Below are 25,283 nucleotides of genomic sequence, written 5' to 3' on the forward strand. Positions count from 1 at the left end.
AAGGTCAATTAAGTAATGGTCACCAGCTTGGAAGCTCTGTTAATTCTTCAGTATTTGTCATTGATCTCCACGTGTGGCTGGTTTGGGTCTGCCCCCTGCATCGTTCCCGATAACTCACACAGGTAAGGGCCTTGTAGCAGCAACATGATAACCCGATACTCGTCTGTAAGAAGTGCGCTCTGAGGCAGGTATCCAATCATTTATGTGAAACAAGCAAGCGCCAATATCTGCTATGTACATTTGTTAAAATAAAACACAATCAAATCACAGTATACTGTTCCGGGGGTTCAGTCCCAGAGACATTATCTGTAACTGAATGCAATCACCCTAGGAAGCAGGTGCTTTTGAGACAAGTTGCGTTCACTCACCTGAAGGTGACATGCTTCATCATTGGGCTATACTCCTCACCAGGCCGGCGCTACAATGCCTGGCAGGCACCACCAGAGGGCACTTTGTCGCAGATCTTTTATTAAGTACGCCGGATGAGCATAGTAGGACAGAGGATGTTGTGTCATAAGAAGTGAGATGGTGAAAGTCTGAATATAAGATCAATTATCGACCAGTTGCCGCAATATAGTTCAAGTGATCTTTCTGGTCCATGTTGAGATTAAAAACAGTGGCAGAGAAATTGAGCAACTAATGGCCCCTATCACTGTGTGAAAGTATCGATCACCTATGGACCTGCTGGTAAGCTGGAGTCTATACTTCAGGTCAACTTTTTTCATGCCTTGTGTAGTCATGGAGCAATCTGTTGGCATTTCATCAGTACCAAATATGGGAAAATGGGAATATGTGACCTAATCTTCTCCACCGCGTGAGGAGCTCTGTAACTCAAAGCCCTGCACCGTGCATAGGTGATATCGTGCCTATTACCATCTTACTACCACAGGTGAGCGCTGCCTAACAGAGTGCACTAGATACGGTAACCCTCCTAAAATTCAGTGCATATTGACTTATCCAATAGCGAGGACGCCGCATCAGAGGGCAACTGGTTTGAAAAGCACATGCTTCCTAGGGCGTTCAGTTAGAGATAATGTCTGTGGGACTGAACCTCCAGAACAGTATACTGTGAGTTGATTTATATGAAGAATGTGTATACTGGACTGTCATTTTCCTCAGCCTCTCTAACTCTGTAACTTTAAAACGCGATTACCCCCGGCGCTGTGCTCTGCCCTCCCCCCGCTGCCATTTTGTTTATATTGTTGTTGTCCTCGTCCTCGTGAGCCCGCCCCGCCTCCCAGCTGAGCCGCCCTCGCCCCTCCCCCTTCCCAGCATCCATATATGACAGATGAGCATCCGCGCAGCGTCCACGCGCAGCGTTCGTGCCCCAGTCGCGCCGAAGGTGCGCCAAAGGTAAGCCCGTCTACGCCCGTCCGCGCCTGGACCGCGCCCAGCGCCAGAGCCCCTGGTCCTCGCAATGCCCAGCCTTCCCACATTACTTACGACGCCTCCACCCTCCTAGCCCTTAACCCCGGCCGACTCCCCAACTGCGTCCAAGCTGCTCCCGGACACCTCCATGGACCCTTCTCCTGCTACTCCTGCAAGTTCGACGGCACCAAGAACAACTCCTCACCTACGAACACAGAACAGATATCCGACCCCAATCACCTACAATGCATCCTGCTCAACACCCGCTCGGTCCACAGGCACGCCATCGACCTCTGGAATCTACTAGACACCATCTCTCCGGACGTCGCCTTCCTAACAGAAACATGGATGAACACCACATCAGCCCCAGACATCACCATTGCTATCCCGGAAGGCTATAAGATCATTCGCAAGGACCGTACCGGCCAAACAGGAGGAGGCATCGCTATCGTCCATAAGAAATCCATCCGCATCTCAACCAGCTCAGACGTCAATCTCGCCAACACTGAACACCTTCACTTCCAGATCCACATCGACCCCAAGACCACACTCAGAGGCACCCTCCTCTACAGGCCACCAGGACCCCGCGCACAATTTAGTGAAGACATCACGGACTTCATCACCCCACACGCGCTCCCCTCCGAGGAATACTTCCTTTTGGGAGACCTCAACTTTCACCTTGAAAAGAACAACGACCGCAACACCACCACCCTTTTGGACAACCTCGCCAACCTCGGACTTAAACAACTTGTCACTACCCCCACCCACATCGCAGGTCACACACTCGACCCTATCTTCAACTCCAGCAAACATGTCTCCTTCAGCCACACCACAACTCTCCATTGGACGGACCACAGCTGCGTTCACTTCACCTACAACAAGACCCCTACCAACAACCATCCTCAACCCACTCTGCGTAGAAACTGGAACAAAATCACCATCGACCAGATCTCCTCATCGCTTCTTCAAAACCCCCCTACCCACTCATCAAACCCCGACCGAGCAGCCACTAACCTCACCCAATGGTTATCCAACAGCGCCGACATCCTAGCACCAATGAAAAAACGACATATCAAACTAGGCAGCAAGAAGACCTCCTGGTTCAACGATGATCTTAAGAAATCCAAGAAACTCTGTCGCTCCCTTGAGAAAGCCTGGAAAAAAGACCCAAACACCAGCACCAAGGACGCCTTCAAAAACGCCACCCGCATACACCACCAACTTATCCGGTCTGCCAAGAAAGCCGCATTCAAAGACCGACTAGGTAACCACGCCCACAACAGCAAGGAATTATTCAACATCGTCAAAGAGTTTACCAACCCCTCAGCCAACTCCAACGACATCTCCCCCTCTCAAGCCCTCTGCGACTCACTAGCCTCATTCTTCCACAAGAAAATTGCAGACATCCACAACAGCTTCGACAACCGACCCGAAGACCAACCCACCCAACCCTCTGCAGGACCCCCACCCCCTTGAACATCCTCAATGACTGGAACCCAATCTCCACTGAGGACACCATCCGTCTGATGAACTCTATCCACTCAGGATCCCCCACAGACCCATGCCCTCACCACATCTTTAACAAAGCAGACTCCATTATAGCACCGCACCTCCGAGACGTCATCAACTGCTCCCTCAACTCCGCAACCTTCCCGGAAAGTTGGAAACATGCCGAACTCAGCGCCCTCCTGAAGAAACCCACAGCTGACCCCACCGAACTCAAAAATTACCGCCCTATCTCGCTCCTTCCATTCCCGGCCAAAGTCATCGAGAAAGCGGTCAACAACCAGCTTGCCGCCTTCCTCGAAACCAACAAATCCCTCGACTCCTCACAGTCCGGCTTCCGAGCCAAACACAGCACTGAAACCGCCCTCATCGCAGCAACAGACGACATTCGAACTCTACTGGACAATGGAGACACAGTCGCCCTCATCCTCCTCGACCTCTCCGCAGCCTTCGACACAGTCTGTCATAGCACCCTTTTACAGCGCCTCAGAAACGTCGGAATCCAAGGAAAAGCACTGGAATGGATCACCTCGTTCCTCACCGGAAGAACCCAGAGAGTTCGCCTTCCACCATTCAAGTCAGAGGCCACTGAAGTCATCTGCGGCGTACCACAAGGATCTTCACTCAGCCCCACCCTCTTCAACGTATACATGAGCCCCCTCGCGGTCATCGCACGCCAACACAACCTCAACATCATCTCCTACGCCGATGACACTCAACTGATCCTATCACTCACCAGAGACCCGAACACCGCCAAAACCAACCTGCATGAAGGAATGAAAGAAGTAGCCGAATGGATGAAGCACAGCCGTCTGAAACTGAACTCAGACAAAACAGAAGTCCTCATCCTAGGCACCTCCCCCTCCGCCTGGGATGACTCTTGGTGGCCAGAGGCCCTTGGAAAAGCACCGATCCCGACGGACCACGCACGGAACCTGGCCGTCATCCTGGACTCCTCTCTCTCCATGAACAGACAAGTCAACGCCGTTTCTTCATCTTGCTTCAACATTCTTCGTATGCTCAAAAAAACATTTCGCTGGATCCCCACCGAAACTAGAAAAACGGTCACCCACGCGCTGGTCACGAGCCGCCTGGACTACGGAAACACCCTATACGCCGGTACCACCGCAAAACTCCAGAAAAAACTCCAACGCATCCAGAACGCTTCAGCCAGGCTCATATTAGACATCCCGCGTAAAGAACACATCTCTGGTCACCTGAAAAACCTCCACTGGCTCCCCGTCAATAAGAGGATCACTTTCCGCCTCCTAACCCACGCACACAAAGCACTTTACGAAATTGGACCCGAATGCCTCAACACACGACTGTCCTTCTACACCCCCTCCCGCCAGCTACGATCCTCCAACCAAGCCCTTGCCACTGTACCTCGCATCAACAAAACCACTATGGGAGGTAGATCCTTCTCCTACCTGGCAGCTAAAACCTGGAACTCACTTCCCACTCACCTTCGTCTTACTCAGAACCACCTAGCATTCAGAAAGCAACTTAAAATGTGGATATTCGACAAGTAATTCCCCACCCTTCTTCAAGCGCCTTGAGACCCTCTGGGTATGTAGCGCGCTATAGAAATCTCTTGACTTGACTTGACTTGACTCTCTTGAGCTATGTAAAATAAAACACAACACACCTTGAGGCCAACAAATCTATCATACATTTAATGCAAAAATAGCAAAAGGCCAAGCAAACTAACAAGTGACAATTGTCTTTGCAATGGACGAGAGCATCCACCCTAAAGCAAGTTGGGGTATATAATGCTAATGCTACACAATGTATTTTTATACACTTTTCTCCTAATACAAGTCAATGAAACATGAACACGTGATAGAAACAGTTACTGAAACAACACTAATGAGGAGGAGGCAGGATCTTCTCTCGAGAGGAATGTGAGGAGTCCGTGAGGTGCAGATAAAAGATACACAGACAAGCTGCAGAATTCACTGTTTCTGGAAATAACACTTCTGTTTGTCAATATTCAATTTACTACAAGATACAGGAAAGGGTGCAGATGGACATCACTAAATAAAAATGTTCTGGCCCCTAATAGAATCATGTAACTTTGCAGGCATATTAAGGCGAACAGTCACATCAAATTAATATAAGAATATTGTAATTTGGTAATGTAATATATCAATGCACGTTGTGACAGTGATGTGATGTGTAACCAATTATCGGCATTAAAGAAACCAGTATATCCAGTTATGCTTTCTCAATTCCTTCTTCCTAGAGGCCACCACTGCTGCTTGCCAGCTGTATTCAGCAGTGCCTCCTGTGACCTGGAATCCTGCATTTAATCAATACCAAAGGTTGTCAATGCTTCTAGCCAACCCCGGTCACTGGTGCCACTCGCACCCCCACCACCCTTGGGCCTGTTATTCTTTAGCCGGCTCCAGTCAGTAGTGGCCCCTTGGGCCTGTATGTACGCCTACTAGCCAGCTCCTGTTAGTACTGGCCCCTGGGACCTGTTATCATTCTAGCCAACTTGAGTCATTAGTAGCACCTTGGGACTAGTGATCATACTAAACAGCTTCAGGCAGTAATTGCCCCCTGAGACCTATTATCCTGCTAAGTAACTCCAGTCAGTAGTGACCCCTGCACCTTAAATCCTGCAAATATTCAAAACCAGAGGTCAACTCTACTGCCAACCAGTTCCAGTCAATATTGACATGTATTGTTACCCTGCCTGTAATGAATACCAGAGGCCAGCGTTGTTGCTAGCCAGCTCCAGTCACTAGTGCCCGTCACATATTATCCTGAGTAGGATCAATGCCCAAGGCCTGTGCAGCTGCTAACCTGCCCTAGTCAATAGTGACCTCCCAGACCTGTTATTCTGCATATAATCAGCAAGGCTTAGGCCCTAATAACACTCACCCCACGTCCTTATGGTATATTAGCAATGTAATTTGTTTACATCATACGGTAGGTACCGCACTCTTTCACACAATCCCAAAAACAAAGAAAATCAAAATTTGTCTAACCATTCAGCACTCCACCTTGTCAAAAATGACTAAATCACACCAAACACTATAGCCTGCTACATCACATGGCACACTCAGCCACAACATGACAAGATACCACGGCAGGGATTTGGGGCCATTAATCCTCTGTTCGAGGCTTGTGTGCTGTAGATGCGCATGCTTTACATACTCCTGCCATCTTGTGTTGGGTCTGGATGTTTGCAAGTTGTTTTTCTATGAAGAAGTCTTTCCAATCACGAGGAAAGGTGACTCCACCTTTCGGTGATAGTGCACTTGGACATCGACTCCATTGTTAGATTGTTTTTACCCCAAATGGGTTCGGATGTGTATTGCTGCGCTCCGAAACCGCTCTTTGGGTTTCCCGCAGTCCACTCTACACTCAACGGTATTGATTCAGTACCCGTTTTCCTGTTCTCCGTGTTTCAAATAGATCAACAAACTCTCCATGTTCGATAGAAAACCTCATGGGCAACCGTCGGGCCTTGCTGCGTAGGGCCAGTCAACTGCAAATGGAACGGACTCCATTCCATTTCTGTCCTGGGTGCCACGCCAAGTACCCTCGCAAAACATACATCAAGTTTGTAACTTGTGCCTCTCTCCAGCGCACAAGGAGAAAGACTGCGACGCTTGTAAGTCGTTTCGGTCCAAGAGGACTCTACCCGATCATCAGGCTCGACGGCGAGAGAGTCAGCGTCAGAGCATTCAACATACTCTGGATATCTTCTGGGAAGAATCTGACCAAGACGAGATAGAAGCGTCTGCCGTAGAAAAAGATGCCCATCTCTATGCCAGTATGGTACAAAAGGGGGTGGTGATGGACGGAACATCTGAACCAATCAAACACTCACACCCAGTCAACAGATCTGGGTTTAATCCATCACCGTTCTTTAGCCCACTCTGCCACCCCAGTTCAGACATGGCCATATGCAAATCAGTCTGACCCTGTGCCTCATGGGAACAGTCCAGCCCGACCTGCCAAGCCATGTCTTCCCTGGACCGGAAACAAGCTTCAGAGGACCGGTTTCTGGCATTTCAGCCGTCTTCAGCCCGGCTTGCTTGAATCCAGTGGCAAAGTGAGCAAGGGACTCACGTCTGAGCATACCCTGCCAACTTATGGCGAACAAAAAGGTACAAAAGGGGGTGGTGATGGACGGAGCATCTGAACCAATCAAACACTCACACCCGGTCAACAGATCTAGGTTTAATCCATCACCGTTCTTTAGCCCACTGTGCCACCCCAGTTCAGACATGGCCATATGCAAATCAGTCTGACCCTGTGCCTCATGGGAACAGTCCAGCCCGAACTGCCAAGCCATGCCTTCCCTGGACCGGAAACCAGCTTCTGAGGACCGGTTTCTGGCATTACAGCCGTCTTCAGCCCCGCCTTGCTTGAATCCAGTGGCAAAGTGAGCAAAGGACTCATATCTGAGCATACCCTGCCAACTTATGGCAAACAAAATGGTACAAAACGGGGTGGTGATGGACGGAGCATCTGAACCAATCAAATACTCACACCCGGTCAACAGATCTGGGTTTAATCCATCACCGTTCTTTAGCCCACTCTGCCACCCCAGTTCAGACATGGCCATATCCAAATCAGTCTGACCCTATGCCTCATGGGAACATTCCAGCCCGAACTGCCAAGCCATGCCTTCCCTGGACCGGAAACAAGCTTCGGAGGACCGGTTTCTGGCATTCTCGCCGTCTTCAGCCCAGCTTGCTTGCATCCAGTGGCAAAGTGAGCAAGGGACTCACGTCTGAGCATACCCTGCCAACTTATGGTAAACAAAATGGTACAAAAGGTGGTGGTGATGGATGGAGCATCTGAACCAATCAAACACTCACACCCAGTCAACAGATCTGGGTTTAATCCATCACCGTTCTTTAGCCCACTCTGCCACCCCAGCTCAGACATGGCCATATGCAAATCAGTCTGACCCTGTGCTCAGTACCTCTACCTTTTCCCTTCAGAAAATCTTCAGAATATCTTCACTGCTTTGTCTACTACAAAAAGGTCACTCATCAGACACTGTGAGCCTTGTGGGAAATTCTGGCTTCATTCCGAAGACCCCCACAAAAAGTGTATCTACTGCCTCCACCCTGAACATCAGGTGAGAGATTGTAAAATCTGCAGGACTTTTCCTCAAAAGACTTTAAGAGACAGAGAGGGAGGTCAACTTCTGTGGTTACAGAAACTCAAGACTAAGGATATTGGATGTTGAGAGTGATTCCTCTCTCAGGACTGTCATCTCTAAGAAGAGGGCTTGTGAGGCGGAGATCATATCTGCTAAGGCCAAGGTGCTCAAGAAAGACCACACCTCTACTCATGAAGGCCAGACTTCTTCCTCAAAAGGGCTCCTGTTCCTTCTAAGTGACTACTTATGCCCTCTACGCCTCCGAAATCTAAGTCTCAGACATCTAAATCTCTTCCTGAGACAAATTTGCCTAAAAAATGGGTTCCTCGTCGACAATGATTTCCGTCGCCACTGCTACAACGAAGACTTCCACCTTCTCTTCTCCTCAACCTACAATGATTATGTTGTCAGCGTCCTCTCCGTCGACGTTTGTCATGGTGTCGGTGAAGCCTCGCTCGTCTGCCCCCTCCCTCACTTCGTCATCGACAAAAAAGAGGTCTGTCTCTGGTCAGTCGTCGACGGATGCCTTCTCGCCGACGAGACGGTAGATGGCTTTCAAGGCTCCACCTGCTTCGTCGACGGTTGCCTCGTCGACGGTTGCCTCGTCGACAGCACAGAAGCTTTTCCTTACGGAACTTCAACCCCTCTCTTCGTCGTCGACCGCTGAGTCGGTGGCGGCATCCTTGGTTCCACCTTCAGCTTTGATGTCTCTAGTCCCCTTGAAATCTTCAGCAACACTTTTGCTGCCTTCAGGAACGTCGGATGTTTCCTTTCTTCAACGTAGGAACTCTTCTTTGGATCTATTGCCGATTCAACCATCTCCAAATCTTTCTGTGGAGCTTTTTGACTACGGGGCTAATGAGGAGGTTTCGGAAGAGGATGACCGGTTCCGTGCTCCCTGTACTCCTTCTGGGCTTCTCATCAAATGACAAGATATTGATGATGACCAAGGATATGATTATTACCCTGAGCCTAATACTCAACCACCACTTGTGATCCAACTGTTCAGATGCCCATGTCTCTCATCTCTAATTTGCAACATGTGCTTGATGACTACTACCGCCGATTTCCTCCCTCGGAGTCGGCCTCATCTGTCCCACAGATGCCTCTTCCTCTGCCTTCATCGATCATCAGGCCGCCACCTCCGGTGGCATCGATGTCTCATCTCCCTGAGGACGCACACACAACTGACGATGAGAGCGAAGAAGGGGAGTGGGTGATAGATCCCTCCTTACTGAGTGGGACAATTATTAAATTCAGACTGCGTCATCTACTGACAAAACTGAAGAGCCGACCTGGCACACATCCCTGTGTGCCATTCCCATGAACACTGCTCTAGGGATGTCTTACACATATCTTGGGCAGTGAGTTAAAATTCGCAGATTTATATATTGCGGCTCATCACCTGTGATGGTTTCTAGATGCTGTCTATGGTCACGGGGTGATAAAGTGATTTGCCCAGAATCACAGAATGTTGCAGTGAAGCAGAAACTCAAACCCGTATCCCCAGTTCCCAAGTCAGGGGAGAGTGCCTGCGCACTCTGTGGCTGAGAACAATGCCTTTCCTGGGTGGAGGTGTTCACTCCTCCCCTGGACAGGAAGAGCCATCCGTGGTGGGGAGCTTCAAAGGTCTTGCCCCCTTTGTAATGCGAACCCAGCCTCTCCTGTTCGAAGGAGCTGGCCTCCGTCACGTCCTCACCCCCTTTTTGGCGGCAGGACAGGTGGGAAACCTTTGATAGAATAGGAGATGTGCCCCCCCCCCTCTGTCAACTCCAGCCCTCGGGTGCTGGAGGCTAGGTCAAGTACACTTTTCAGTGCCCACCATCTTGAAAATGGTGGGACTTGTTTAGTTAAGGCTAAGTCTGTGTCTTCCTCTCACAGAAGGTGGGCATGTTAGAGGGCCTAGACACCCAGGCAAAGGACCCAATTGACACTACCTGTCACTTACTTGTATCGCCCTTAAATCAAGTTTTTAGGTGGCATCCCCAGTCTCTGAACTTCAGTTCCTGACCACCTAGTTCCCCCAAGCCACTGTTACCTACCTGTAAGCAGCCTCTGCCCGATTGCCCCAGTCCCCCTTAATTACTATTGGGTTTCCAACCTTGAACTTGTACTTGCACCTGGGCGCCCACGTGCCGCTGGTGGTGCACTGTTTGTTCTGAAGTGAACCTTGTCCAATACTGACCTTAACTTCTGAAGAATGGTCTTGTAAGTAGATGTTGGCTATACGTTTTTTGAATGTTTTCTTCACCCCATAGGTTAACATTGCAAAGTCTGAAAATTGCACTAATTGTCCACTTTTTATATTGACCAGAATTTCTATTGCAATTTTTTTTACTCAAGATGAAAATCTGTGGTTCCGCAAAATAAATCTAACCAAGTGTCATTTTATAAATTGGTCTCAGATTTATTCATTGATTGTGTGTCATTTATTGCCACTGCGTGTACAACAAATGCTTAAAACTACCCTCGTATACGTCTAACTGCTCCCCCACACTACCACAAAAGAGCATTAGTATTATCTACTTTAGCCTCTGTAAAATCTCTGGGGATCCACTGGACTCTCTGCACACTATACCTCTTTTTGGTATAGTATAGTGAGAGCCGACTCCCCACGCTCAAGTACTCACACACACTCGGACATAGACAGACAGACACACACACACACACACACTCTCTCTCTCTCTGACACATTCTGACACATACCCTCCCTACCTCACATCAGAAACATATATTTAACTTCTAAATGACAGCTCCAACTAGGACCATTAGTAAATGGGTTCATGCAGAATTCAAAAGATCCCACTTGTAAGGATATCTGCGCAGTCATTCCTGTGACAGGAAAGAAGAAATGCAAATGAAGGAATAAAATGCTTTAGGAAGCTAAGCCTTCTTAAATTAAGAAATGAATGAAAGATAAGCCTGGAATAGAGAGAAACAGAAAAAGAAATAAGAGAGAAAAAAAAGTAAAATAATGATAATAAAAACAAGGGACATAGAAAGTACGAAAGAAAGAAATGAGGCTCCCACATATTATATTCAGTGGTGCTTGTAATGCGGCGGCCAGGATATCCGTCACGTTTGTGTCTGAGTAACCGGGCCAGTAACCCGGCCAGCGAACTCTAAATCAGGCTCTTGACACTTTGCAATGTTGTTGTTGTTAAATGTGCACAATTACTTCCTCACAAGTCACAGGCAAGAGACACCTGGTCGCCTGTAACATAATTTTTAAGATTAAACCGCAGGGTTCAAATAAACCTACACACACACACAGACCGTAAGAATAAACCTGTACTAAACACACAAGTGTTAGACCTGGCACCTTGGCGTGAGTCTTCCTTCCACTTTTTGCTGATGTGCCTCAGATGTTTTGCTGGTGTTCGCTGCTCAGGGCACTGCGCCACCACCAATCCATGCCGCAGTGCAAGTGCTCCCAATGTAAAGTGTACCTGTAATTGATTTCCATGATTGGCTCATTGGATTTACTGTCAGTCCCCAGTAAAGTGCACCAGGAGTGCCAGGGCTTGTAAATGCCAATACTGCTAGTGGGCCTGCAGCGCTGGTTGCGCCACCCACAGAAGCAGCCTGTTAACATGTGTCTAGGGTCTGCCATTGCAGAACCTGTGTGCAGTCTGGTACTGTCATGCTGGCTGAGCAAGTGCACACACTTGCCAGCCTCTAAACCTTCCCTTTGCTTCATATTAGTCACCCCTATGGTAGGCCCAAGGGCAGGGTGCATTGTAAGTGTAAGGTAGGACAAGCCCTGATGTATGTGGCATGTCCTAATAGTGAATTACAGCCAATTTCGTTTTTCACTATTGTAAGGCTACCTGTTCGCTTAGGCCAAGATGGGCTGCTGGAATTATTACACCCTATAATCCCACCAGGCTCAGGGAACATGGTAGAAGGTCAACTTTAGTATGCCTGAACTACTTCTTTCAGTAAAGTTTATCTTAATATTCTGTGTTTGCAAATGCTACTTTTAGAAAGCTAGCATTTGCTTGCCTAACCTTTTCAGCCCGCCTCTGCTAGGATGTGTATCTGCTGTCTGGTTTGTGTGAGTGACAGGGCTGGGGGATGACAGGTTTTGAATGCAAGGATTACACCTAGGTGGGGGGTGGGAGTGCCCCTGGACTCTGAATAGGGCTGTGCTCTGCCACCACAATGCTGGCTCCACCTCCTGGGGAGCCACTGATGACTCAGCCCGACACCTGGCCCAGGAAGAGGGAAGCCTGTCAACAGAGTACTCCTGGCTGCCCCTGTCCCCACAATGCCGGCTACACCTCCTGTGGAGCGTCTGATGTGCCTTCCCTGCTCCCTGAAAAGAGAGACCCAAGTTTACCCAACACAGTGCTCAGAGACTGAAAAGGAGCTATGCAAAGGCCCCCTGGCCTGCCAGGACAAAAGAATTGCTGTATAAAAGAAGGAGCCCTGCTCCCAAGAAACTAGATCCTGTTTCCCACAACGAACCTTTGCCCAACTAGAAGGAAGAAGAAGAAGCTGAAGGACTGATCTGCTGTCTGCCTTGCTGAGGAAGGAGAGGAAAAGACCTAGGAAGGAATTTGCTGAATTGTGCTTGAAACTCTCTCCAAGGGCTTGACTGAGCTTGCCCCCTGAACTATACCCCAGGTGCCTTGGCTCATCTGCAAACAGAGCCGTGTGTTTCCTCCCGCTGGAGGCAAGACTGCATCCCCCTCGCCCCCTCCTAGAGCCGTGACACTCGGGAGCGGCCCGCCCTTCTGCCCGTTGAGAGCCTCGCTCAGCCCAGAGCCGCTCTCTGCCCCTCGGGTCAGGCTGCCTGCTCCTCTGCGACTGCGCTCGTCATTGGAGTGCTTGGAGTGCTTTCTTCCCCCCTCCTGCCGGAATCTGGGTCTCCTGAGTGCACTGTAAAGCCTGGACGGCCGCCCGTGCGTTGCTTCGCACCAGGCTGCCCCGCTGTGCCCTCTGACTTGTGGAGAGGCCGCGCCGCACATCAAGGGAATCCGCCCCAGTACGGACTGTACCGGAGGCCCCCGTGCCGCGCCCCGCCTTTTGGAACCCGCCCGCTGTGTTTACAGACCCCAAGGTACGTCCCGTGCTTCGAAGCGCACCAACGCGTCTGCTTGCTTGGTAGGCTGAGGAAGAGTGAACGTCGCGCCCAAGCACGAACCAGCCCACAACGGGCTCGGGCCCGCAACGTTTTATTTCCCCGTATCTACAACTGTGTGCTTCTGATGAATCTCGGTGACACGAAGCGCTGAGGATTTTAGTAAAAGCTGTGCGCTCCGTGTCATCCTTTGAACTCGTGTGCATCGCATCTCCAAGACTGTGCGGCCCGTATGGCTTTCAAGAGCCGTACGCTTCCTTTCCTTGAAGCTGTGCGCCGCGTACGCCGGCTCACGCGAGTAGTGTGAATATCGGAAGGGGTTTTGTGTTGGCAACCGTTCGAAGCACCCTGAAGTGCTATAACACGCACAACTTGTTCGAAGTACACCAAAGTTGTAGAAAGAGTACCTGTAGAGCCTAAGACCATTGCCAAGTGAGCGATACCTGTTTTGAACAATCTCCAAAGAACTCTTGCATATTTAAAGTATTGTGGCCCACCTGCTCAACGTTATTGGGTCTGGTAAATAAGTCTGCTGAAACGTGATGTAAGGTCTTGTGATATCTGCCTGCATATATATATATATATATATATATATATATATATATTTTTTTTTTTTTACATAAAGAACGTATTTTCATAGAAATACCGCCTGGTGTCCATTTGTGGGGGGAATCAGTGTGTTTTACTGTGAAAGGTCATAAATGCTTAACTGTAGCGCCCCGAAGTTTAGCCTTGTCTGCTTGCGCCAGACTACCTAAAAGGGTGAGCAGGGGTCATTCTGAGGAGTAGTTCCCTTGACCTGACTAGAGTGGTGATTTCTGCCTGGTTTTGGTGCTAACCTCAGCCAGCCAGGAATTCCATTGCTAACAACAAGCCTCAATAACAGGTAGATAATACAAAGACTGATGGACATAATGAAGCAGACCTAGAGATACATGCATAGCACAGACAAGATAAAAGTCTTGATTTAGAGTTTGGTGAGCAGGGTACTCCTTCACAAGCGTGGTGGAGTATCCTGTCCAACAAACGATGGTCTGCCAGTAAATACATCGGACGGCCCTTCCTCTCTAGATCAGGCTGTCTGATGTTTTTTTCTCTTATTCAGGACCACCAGGGAATACCTGGCAGTCGTGATGAGAATTTGTTTTTAAATGAATCCCACTTCCTGGGAGTAAATTAATCAGGGAGAAAGTTCCAGGGATGTGAGGGTCATTAGTTATTGCTTTTTAAAAACAAACTCCAGCTTTGGAAGCTTGTTCTTGAAAATAACAAAAGTTGGTGAATGGCCACCTGAAACATCCCCAAGGGATCCAGAGAATTGTAGATCAACTTCCTATAGATGGTTGAGATTGTTTTTTCGGTCAGGGGATTAGTTAGCAGCTGGTCCTCCAGTGGGGATGCATCAGGCAACTTCCCCCTTCCCAGATGTGACCTTGCAGAGCGTGACCCACCTGCAAATGTCAGAACCGTTTTTAGTCACCTAATTCATACTTTTGTTGTAGGATTGTGAAGGGCACAAGCTCCTGTCCCCTCCACACATCGCCCGGCTGCTCTAAGCTAATCAATCCCCATTTTGTGAAGCCCTGCAATCCTCCCACTGCACTTAAGAGATCACCACCATACAGTGGAATAATTTCAGTCAGCTTACCTTCTCAGCCTAAACACTTGGTAGCCTCTTTCCACACCCTTACCACTGTTTAGGTATGAGTAGGTATGGCGCACTTATACTTTCTTTGATACAGCACCAGGGTGGGGTAACCTCTCTTGCCCATGGTCAATCTATCTACCCGGTAAGCAGGATCCTCCTGGTCCACAAAAACCCAGTTGTTGACAGCCATCAGTTGCGTGGCCCCGTAATACTTGAGAATGCTCCGGACCGCCAGTCCACCTTAATAAACTCCCCTCTGCACCTTACTCAGCGCGAAGTGCCACCAACCCACAACAGGAGCCAAAGTTCTCGGTCTACCCTTTGAAAGAAAATGTTTGGTGGGATCTTAAAGGACGTTTTTTTCACAATGTACAGGAGACCCACGAGGGTCATCACTTTAAATAGGACCACCCAGCCCAGTAAGGAAAGCGGGAGCGCCCACAAGTGTGGGGCATCCCAGCAAAGCTGGTCTAATTTCGGAAGTATGTTTCTGCCTGTGGCTCTCTTGTAATAAACACGCCCAAATATTTGAAGCCATGTAGTGTCACCCGAACTGTGCACCTAGAGTGCAGCCGCAGGGTCCCTGCCACCAGCAGGAATGTTAAGGACTTATTCCAGTTGATCTTATATCCTGAATAATCTCTAAATATGTAAAAAATGTGTAGGATTCGTTCACCGAGAAGGCTGATTACGTGTCCTACAGCAAAACGCCAGCGTAGAGGGAGATTCTCTCATCCCACTCCTGATCAACTGGAATACTCCATATGAGAGGTCCTGGCGAACCCACGCACACGTGAAGAGCATAGGAGACAAGGAACATCCCTGTCGGATGGCAAAGACTCGGGAGACTGTTTTATTGGCTCGCAAGCGCGCTAGAGGGGCCACATACAAGAGCTTGACAGCAGCGCCACTGGTTCAGCAAAGGATTCCCCTGTTGCATGTGGTATGCCATTAAGGTGTCGGAGGTATAAGCGCGTTCCCTGGTGTGGCATGAATCCCGAATAATCAGGATGAACCACTGTTGCAATTACTCTCCGCAGGCAGATCGCCAGAGCCTACGCAAGGACCTTAGTCTCAAAATTAAGCAGGGAGAAAGGTCTATAAGACCCACACTCAGTTGCTGCTTCGTCCTTTTTTGGGATGACCACCACCTCAGACATTCTTTGGTCCTCTGGAAGACGCCCTTATTTTCAGGCAGTCTGAAACCTCCTCTGGAGGCACTCCCTGATTTTATCCATCATGCTTTTATATAATTCTATGGGGAGCTCATTAGGCCCCGTCGCTGGCCTTGTTTGCAAGGCTCCTATTGTCTTATTTATTTAGTCTACTGTCAGGTCTTGGTCTAGTGCGTCTCAGTCCTCATTCGTTAGCATTGGCAGGGTCAGGTCTTTCTGGAAGTCTCTCCCAGTATTTCCGTCCCCTTGTTGTCAGTGTCCTCAAGGATCACTAGCTTGAATTCATCCTATAGCACGCAAGCTGATTCAACAGGCCGCCCGTTCTCCTTAAAATAGAAGTCTGCTCCATCTCTCATACAAGCTTTGAACTTCTTGCCTTTTAAATAGCAAGGATCAACCCTTGGGGTTAGCATGAAGTCCACAACTGGACCAACGAGTTGCACCTCAACCAGCGAATGGTCTGAGATTCCCCCTGCTATGTGTGCAGCGGTGCTAAAATCATCTTTATGGACAGTCTGGGTGAAAGGATGGTGCAGGCATGCCAGACTACCTTGTGCTGCAGACAGGTGCGTCTGGTTCTGATACCCTCTTCCCCTCAAGGGGCATTTTGGAGTATCATGAATATAGTATAGGTGCAGTTCTGTCACTCCAGTCACCCCAATGCGTGTATGCTCTGTCGTAAGTGTCTTACCCTTTCACAGATGAGTCAGTCTTGTCTGGGTCTCTTTCCTGTTTCCCGGCACTTGAATGGCACGCCTGAAAACTCGAGAGAGCATTGACCCACCAGCAGGCTTTTGAGGAGCGCTTTTGTCCTGGATGTAAGGCTGCATACATTAGGGCACCCACTCTGTCTATTATTTGCCTTTGCCTGAAGATCAGCAGTCCCAAGGTAGCAGTCACACCTGTCCTGTCGGTAAGTGCAGCCCCTCTGGAGGCCCGACCGTCAGCAATTGAGCCCACACTGTGGCTGGCAGGACCACAGGCGTAAGCTCAGACAGGGTGTTCGACACTGGGGTAGTCGTAGTCCCTCATGGGCCTCTGACACAGAGTAGTCAGAAATTTATCAGCTAAAAGCCCAACACAGGCTCTCCAGGAAGCCAGTAGATTCAGACTCTGTTGTGTTAGGAATTTGTCAAATGCAACCTTGACGGGCCGTTGGCAGCACACAATCGTCCAACTGGGGTCAACAATCACGTTGTCATAGAGTTTTATTTTCTGCCTTGAACTGTTGGGAACGTTTTGGCGGGGGTGGGGGGGAAGTCCCTCAGACTAGCTGGTCCTGCTGGATGGCTTTCCGGCCCACCCTACAGATAACGAGGATGTGTCGGACCTTTGCTTCTTCCAGGACAGCCTTGTCCTCCCTTCCCTTTCTTACCAGATAGGCAGGCTTCTAGGCAGACTTCTAGGCTCTTCAGGACAGGTACACAGCTTCTCCATTAAGTAATTCAGCATGCAGGTGATGTCCCTTCAACTTAGATAGACTGTCAGGCTAAGACCATCCCTGGTGGCACAGCAGGCAGCTGAGTACTTTGTAGAGCACATTATTCCTTGGTAACAGAGGACTTTGGACTAGGGTATAAAAGAGGGATAGATGGTTCCACTTGTATACACAACTGGCAGGCAGGAGATGCAGTTTACTCTGTCGCACTCTCAAATTGCTTTTATGCTACGCACACCAACACCCTAAACATGCACTTGATGTTAGTGCAAAGTCTGTGCACAGGCATAGAAATGGCTCATTACATGGGTGTGTCAGCAGGACGCCACTCCACTGACCATGATACAAAGATCTCATCAGGCTATTGATCCTTACAAGAGGGTGCATTTCCACCACCGCTCTAGCTGTTAAACCCATGACAGTCCTCTGCCTTAAATAAGGGCACACTTGGTGTGACCCTCCAGGTCACAGGACCGGTCCAAGGCCTCTCATAGTCCCTTGTTAGAAGTTGCACAGAACTGGGGTGGCAGAAAAATCTCATGTAATTCTTTTGTGGTAGATTTATCCCAGTAATGTGCAATTACCAGTTTGACGCCATTGACTGGGGAGTTGCCACAAGGAACAGATTCTTCTGCCTGTTAAACCGCATGCCATTCATTATTTCATAATGTTTTTGGGCTTTTATTTACCACTTATTTTAAGCAGGTGGTAGATAAATGCATGTGGTTGGGTGGGGGGGGGCAATGGGTGAAGCAGGGGAGGGGAGGGTAAAGAAATGTCTAACAAAGGGAAGAATTGTGTGTTTCCCCCAGTTAGTAAAAAAACAGCATAAGTCTTGGCTGCTTCTGCTGCACCCAGAGTCTTGTGCGTCTTTTCAGTCTAACTTTCCTGTCTCGAAAAAAATGGTGTCCTGTTTTTCTGCACCCGGTACATCCAGGTGCAGAAAAACCCAACAACTGATAATCAGGTGGAATAAAATGAGCACATGAAAGTACTCCTTAATTTCATTGCCCTTGATTCATACTCTGGACCATAGTTGAGGGATAGGTCTAGGCATAGTCCTCGCAATACACAATAGATTTGCGTGCGGCAGAGGTCAGAGCTCAAAATTCAGGATACCAGATACAAGTAGGTGGTAACTCAGGGCAGGGGAAACGCATGTTGTCCGTGGAGGGGAAATTCCCGTCCCAGAAATCTACATTAAAAATTAATTAATCCTCGCATGGATAACCTGACTTCTTCACGTACTTTATCACTGATGCCACGCACGGGGGGTTGGTTTCTTGTTCTATGTTAAAGCAGTGTTTTATTGGAAACATAACAAAAAGTTGTTATACAGAGGGATAGGAGTGGGATTGTATGAAGGACGTGGGAGAGAGGATATGTATATAAAAATCAGCGGAATACAATGATGGCTACATATTGTTAATGTACGGCTATGTTTATTTGAGACATGCTCTGAATTTACGCCGCCCTGCCTCCGGGATGTGGGCCCATATGGCTGTGTTTTACTATGAACATCGCATGTTGATAATCTTGTCCTTGATTGTCCTGAGAGGCTATGAGAACCAGTGTCTTCTATGGTTTCGCAATAAAAATATAAAAAAAAAAAAAAAATCGATTAGTAGTATCCTTTTTTAAATATCTGTTTGGTGCCAGTGCATATGACTTTAATTTCTGCCTTTGGGATTCTATGTTACAAGTCCATAGGGTGCATGTATCCTTTGTGAGCTTAATAAAATGTTGGAATTTCTATAAATCCTCACTCCTACATCCAAGTACTCTCAGGCTACCATTCTACACTCTGGTCTGTCTGAAAAACAGCTCAACATTTTCAAAATTCTGCAACTCTGCATTGATTCAGCTTGTAAATTATATTTTTGGAAATGTTCATGTGTTAACTATTTAATTTTAATACTATAGGTGATTGAAATTACTGACGAATAAAGCAAGATTTAGCACCAGGCAACTGATGTCAGTGCCATAAGAAGGATTATTTTGAAAAACTGAAGGACATCCAGCATTCTACGTTTAAACAATTTCCAAAATATAGGTGTGGCGAGGAAGTGGGAGCTGAGGAAAGTACTATACTGTAAGTGAAGTCTCTAATTTAGTATTTCATTAACCCAGAGCAAAGCCATATCTGTGCACAGAATAACGTTCATCTAAAACATCATGTAATTCCAGAGAGGAAGCACACACTGCATAAAAGAAAGTTATAACAAAATGTTTCTTCTGCAGACCATAAAAGAAAAGACGCTGAGAGAAGACTCCGAAGCTGACACGTTAACAACCGAAAGATTGGAAAGTCACCTTTGTTCAACAACCGTTTTTAACCAGTTACACAAGTTTGAGACTATCTGCCTCAGGGTAGAAAACCACGACCCACTCTGCTTACTCTTGCGAAAAACCTTAAAAATTCACCACTTTATTGTGTTCATAACCATCTCAGATTGTTTCCTCTTTATTGTGTACTGTTCTGTAATTCTATGTAAATCGCCTCAACATTATCTGCTGTGCGTGAGTGATATGTAAAACTGTTAAAGGTAAAAATGGATTAAATGAGCACAGTTGCGCTATAGGTAATGTAAATACATCCTCGTCTTCAGAACTATAAATCTTAACCTTACACCAAACAAAGAAAGGGTAAAAGGAACTGATGTTCTGAGACTCGTGATCCACAATAGTACTGTGCCGTTCTAACGCCCTCAGTTACTGCCATTACGTCAGTGCAAAAAGGTACTTAACAGTTTAATGATTAAATATCAGACTAACACCTTATCACTGCATTGTTAAGAACCTATACAAATAGATTTGAGAAAATCTTCAGTCACAAAATAAGTTGCTGCCGGATAGGCTATAACCTAAAGACTATTATCTGCTTGAAACATTTCGACAGGTGTTACAGGACTGCTTCCATACATATTTTGCTCAATTCAAGTGTTAAGAAGATTACACACAATTTCTTTTAGAGATAAATGCTGAACATTATCTAAACAAGCCTGACTCTAAAATCGGGTTCACTCTTACTGTGGCATATAAGCAAGAGAAAACTAAACGTAGAGATATTAACTCTCGGTATACACCTTATAAAAACACGGACTGTGAGAACAAATTCAGTGTTCAAAACCGCCTCAATCGAGGCAAAATACCCTAAGTTGGGGAAAAAAGTTACATGTGCCAAAAAAGATACAGCCATAAATCTTATCTAACAGAATTTGACAGAATGCACCCTGGGGGAAACCACTCTCAGTGCAAAGTATGCCAAAAAAGTTTCAGGCGTAAATCTTATCTCACTGAGCATATGAGAATCCACACTGGGGAAAACCACTCTCCGTGCAATGTATGCCAAAAAAGTTTCAGGCGTAAATCTTATCTCACTGAGCATATGAGAATCCACACTGGGGAAAAACCTTATCAGTGCTCTGAATGCCAGAAAAGCTTTAGAGTCAAACCGAGTCTATGTCAACATGCATTAACCCACTCTGTGGAAAAACCTTACCAGTGCTCTGAATGCCAAAAAAGTTTCTGCCGTAAATCTAAACTCACTGAACATATGAGAATCCATTCTGGGGAAAAACCTTATCAGTGCACTGACTGCCAGAAATGTTTCAGTGACAAAAGAGGACTCACTCTACATACAAGGACCCACACTGGGGAAAAACCTTACCAGTGCTCTGAATGCCAGGAATGTTTCAGTGACCAAAGCAGTCTCACTCGGCATATCAAAACCCACACTGGGGAAAAAGCTTTTCAGTGCTCTGAATGCCAGGAATGTTTCAGTTACCAAAGCAGTCTCACTCGGCATATCAGAACCCACACTGGGGAAAAATCTTTTCAGTGCTCTGAATGCCAGAAATGTTTCAGTGACCAAAGCAGTCTATCTCGGCATATAAGAACCCACACTGGGTATAAACCTTTTCAGTGCTCTGAATGCCAGAAATGTTTCAGTTACAAAATCAGACTCACTGAACATATAAGAATCCACACTGGGGAAAACCCTTATCAGTGCTCTGAATGCCCAAAACATTTCAAACTTAAATCACTTCTAACTGCACATTTGAGATTCCACACTGGGGAAAAACCTTATCAGTGTTCTGAATGCCAGGAAAGGTTTTGTAACAAACAAAATCTTTCTCGACATGCAATAACCCATTCTGGGGAACAACCTTATCAGTGCTCTGAATGCCAGAAATGTTTCAGTATAAAAAGTAGTCTCACACGGCATAGAAAGATCCACGCTGGGGAAAAACGTTATCAGTGCACTGAATGTCACAAATGTTTCAGTGAAAAAAACTGTCTCAATCGGCATACAAGAATCCACACTGGGGAAAAACCTTATCAGTGCTCTGAATGCCAGAAATGTTTCAGTGAAAAACGCTTTCTCACAGTGCATATAAAAACCCACACTGGGGAAAAACCTTTTCAGTGCTCTGAATGCCAGAAAGATTTCCGAGACAAAAGAAGTCTTTCTCAACATACAATAACCCACACAGGGAAAAAACCTTATCCATGCTCTGAATGTCAGAAATGTTTCAGTTACAAAGACAGTCTCGCTGAGCATATAAGAACCCACACTGGGGAAAAACCTTATCAGTGCTCTGAATGCCCAAAAGATTTCAAACTAAAATCACTTTTAACTGCACATGTGAGATTCCACACTGGGGAAAAACCTTATCAGTGCTCTGAATGCCAAAGATGTTTCAGTGAAAAAGTCAGTCTCACTCAGCATATAAGAACCCACACTGGGGAAAAGCCTTATCAGTGCTCCGAATGCCTAAAATGTTTCAGTGACAAAATAAGACTCACTCAACATATACCAACCCACACTGGGGAAAAACCTTACCAGTGCTCAGAATGCCACAAATGTTTCAGTTTAAAAAGCAATCTCACTAAGCATATAAGAACCCACACTGGGGAAAAACCTTATCAGTGCTCTGAATGCCAAAGATGTTTCAGTGAAAAAGTCAGTCTCACTCAGCATATAAGAACCCACACTGGGGAAAAGCCTTATCAGTGCTCTGAATGCCAAAAATGTTTCAGCCAAAAATCTAGTCTCAGTAAACATGTGAGAATCCACACTGGTGAATAAAATTATCAGTGCTCTAAATGTCAGAAAAGATTCAGAGGTAGAGATGGTTACAAGCACCATAAGAAAACACACCATTAAAATAATTCAGTGCTCCGAATGACAGAAAAGCATCAATTTTAAACGCAATCTCACTCTACATGAGCAGATGCACACAGGGAAAAACATTACCAATACCGTGAATGCCAGAAATTCCTACAGCCTCACTAACCATAAGCGACTCCATACTGATGAAAAACCTTATGAGTGCTTTGAATGCCAGAAAAGCTGCATGAGAAACTCCACACTGGAGAAAATCCTTATGCCATAAAAGCTTGAATCTGAAAGACAAGAGTTATGCTTCATGAGAGATCCCACTCTGGGGAAAAACCTTATGATTGCTCGAAATGCAAGCAAAGTCTTGAATACAATGTCATTTCACATGAGAGAATTCACACTGGAATAAAGCCATATACAGGTGGGGAAAGCCAGAAACGTTATACTCAGAAAGGAGATCTCTCTAAACATGAGAAATGCATCCACATGAGGTGAAAAGTAAGGCGTATCTTGAATTGCAGAAAATCTTCTAACAACCTGACTTTACATGAGAGCGCACATATTGTAATTGCAATAGGATTCATCAAGAAACACTTGCAGGATAACTTAGGCGGCCCGTATGCACCTCCAAAGAAATTTCAGGCCTGGAAATATTTTTAATTGCAACAGAATCCACAATTTGAGTATCTGAAAGTTACAAAACTCTCAAGGTCTTTACTTTACACAGAGTAGTGTTAGTGCTTGCAAAAATCAACTAATTGCCAAAAAAATCACAATAATAATGTCTTAAATTTTACTCCACCCAAAAGGTTTCTACTCGCCCTTGTTTCTTAACATATGACTGATATCTATTTTTTCATGATAAGATTAAGCCTACGCGGAGTTCCTCGTTGAGGAACTCCGCAAAGTGACAAAAAAACTCTGGTGGTCTACACGGAGTTCCGCGAGCAGTGGAGTGCGTAAGGGTCATGCCGTTTGTGGTGATTTCATCCCATGTCGGAGGAATATTTGGCCCTTCTCTTCCAGGAAGTTATGGATCTCTTTGCCAAGGGAACTATCAAATGCGTCCCTGTGCCAGAAGTAGGTCGGGGTTGATGTAAGAAATGGGGTTACCAAATCTCCAGGGGGGTAGCACGGAACCAAGCGGGCAGGCCAAACTTCGGAGGACATGTGAAGCACTCACGCAGTACCCACAGACGACACACCAGGCACACCACAAAAGAGACAGGACACCAGTTTGAGTTGGAAAAATAAGAAGTTTAGTATCTCCAACCTGCAAGGCAAAAATGCATCAACAGTGGTATCATAACACGGCGCCAACTGGCACCAGAGCCAAGCGTATCAAGGGGGGATTATTTACATGGGAAGTAAGGGCTGAGTCCGTAAGTCCATAGCTGAAATATAAAAATGTGACTAACTTGACATTGGGGGACTTACCAGCAGTGCGGGGGCAAACTTTGTCCAGGGTCCTTTCTGCGCCAGCCACCGCCTATCTTGCTCCTGCTCTCCTCCCTCCCGCCGCCGCAGCCCACAGCCACCAGCGGCCGCAGTGCGGAGGGGGGGGCATTGCGCACTACTGCTCCCAGACGCCTTAGCGGCACCGGAAGCCGCAGCACGTCATTTCCGCGCCAGGAGGCGCACAAAAAGGGTCACAACCTCCGTGGAGTGGGGGACTTACCAGCGGCGCGGGGGCAGACTTTGTCCGGGGTCCTTTCTGCGCCAGCCACCGCCTATCTTGCTCCTGCTCTCCTCCCTCCCGCCGCCGCGGCCCACGGCCACCGGCGGCCGCGGTGCGGAGGGGGGGCATTGCAAACTACTGCTCCCAGACGCCTTAGCGGCACCGGAAGCCGCAGCACGTCATTTCCGCGCCAGGAGGCGCACAAAAAGGGTCACAACCTCCGTGGAGTGGGGGACTTACCAGCAGCGCGGGGGCAAACTTTGTCCAGGGTCCTTTCTGCGCCAGCCACCGCCTATCTTGCTCCTGCTCTCCTCCCTCCCGCCGCCGCAGCCCACAGCCACCAGCGGCCGCAGTGCGGAGGGGGGGCATTGCGAACTACTGCTCCCAGATGCCTTAGCGGCACCGGAAGCCGCAGCACGCCATTTCCGCGCCAGGAGGCGCACAAAAAGGGTCACAACCTCCGTGGAGTGGGAGACTTACCAGCAGCGCGGGGGCAAACTTTGTCCAGGGTCCTTTCTGCGCCAGCCACCGCCTATCTTGCTCCTGCTCTCCTCCCTCCCGCCGCCGCAGCCCACAGCCACCAGCGGCCGCAGTGCGGAGGGGGGGCATTGCGAACTACTGCTCCCAGACGCCTTAGCGGCACCGGAAGCCGCAGCACGTCATTTCCGCGCCAGGAGGCGCACAAAAAGGGTCACAACATCCGCGTCGCGGGACCGCGCGCGGGCTAAGCCCGGGCAAAGGGCGGGCCCTCTGTGGCCCTCCGAGGACCGAGAAGGACGGGACGGGCCACCCCCCTTGGCGCGCACTAAAGAGGAGGTAGATAGACTTATACAATTACATTTTCAATACCTACCTATTGATTATACCAACGGACCTGACCCTTCATGTATAAACACTCCGACTGTGTTACTACGCCATATTCCCTATAGTGCTAAGTCATAACTAAATCAGACCATGACTCAGCAAGGGTTCACCAATAAAGCTACTCCACAGAGGGGATTCTGCAAAGGGACATTAGATTTTCATTTTAACAGGACAACAGTGCTTACTCCTGATGAAACAGCAGAAAATGATTCACCCCTGTTCAAACTTAGTACACCTGCCACACCCAGCTCACAAGCATCTTCA

General features: G+C 47.7%; 2 protein-coding genes across 2 annotated transcripts in view; both read left to right on the forward strand.

Moving 5' to 3' along the window:
- LOC144806531 (uncharacterized) overlaps positions 1–25,283 on the forward strand; it is a 653,350-nt gene continuing 628,067 nt past the window's right edge. Inside the window, exon 1 of the mRNA XM_078672872.1 lies at positions 1–122. The gene's annotated coding sequence lies outside the window, so the exon portion shown is untranslated. The remainder of the gene's footprint in view (positions 123–25,283) is intronic.
- Positions 20–24,893, forward strand: LOC144806530 (uncharacterized). Its single transcript, XM_078672870.1, has 3 exons — positions 20–122; positions 19,276–19,444; positions 19,594–24,893. Exon 3 carries the CDS (start codon positions 20,528–20,530, stop codon positions 22,442–22,444), a length of 1,917 nt encoding a protein of 638 aa, XP_078528996.1. The 5' UTR covers positions 20–122; positions 19,276–19,444; positions 19,594–20,527; the 3' UTR covers positions 22,445–24,893.

Source organism: Lissotriton helveticus (assembly GCF_964261635.1).
Source record: "Lissotriton helveticus chromosome 1_1 unlocalized genomic scaffold, aLisHel1.1 SUPER_1_unloc_8, whole genome shotgun sequence".
NCBI classification, from domain to species: Eukaryota; Metazoa; Chordata; class Amphibia; order Caudata; family Salamandridae; genus Lissotriton; species Lissotriton helveticus.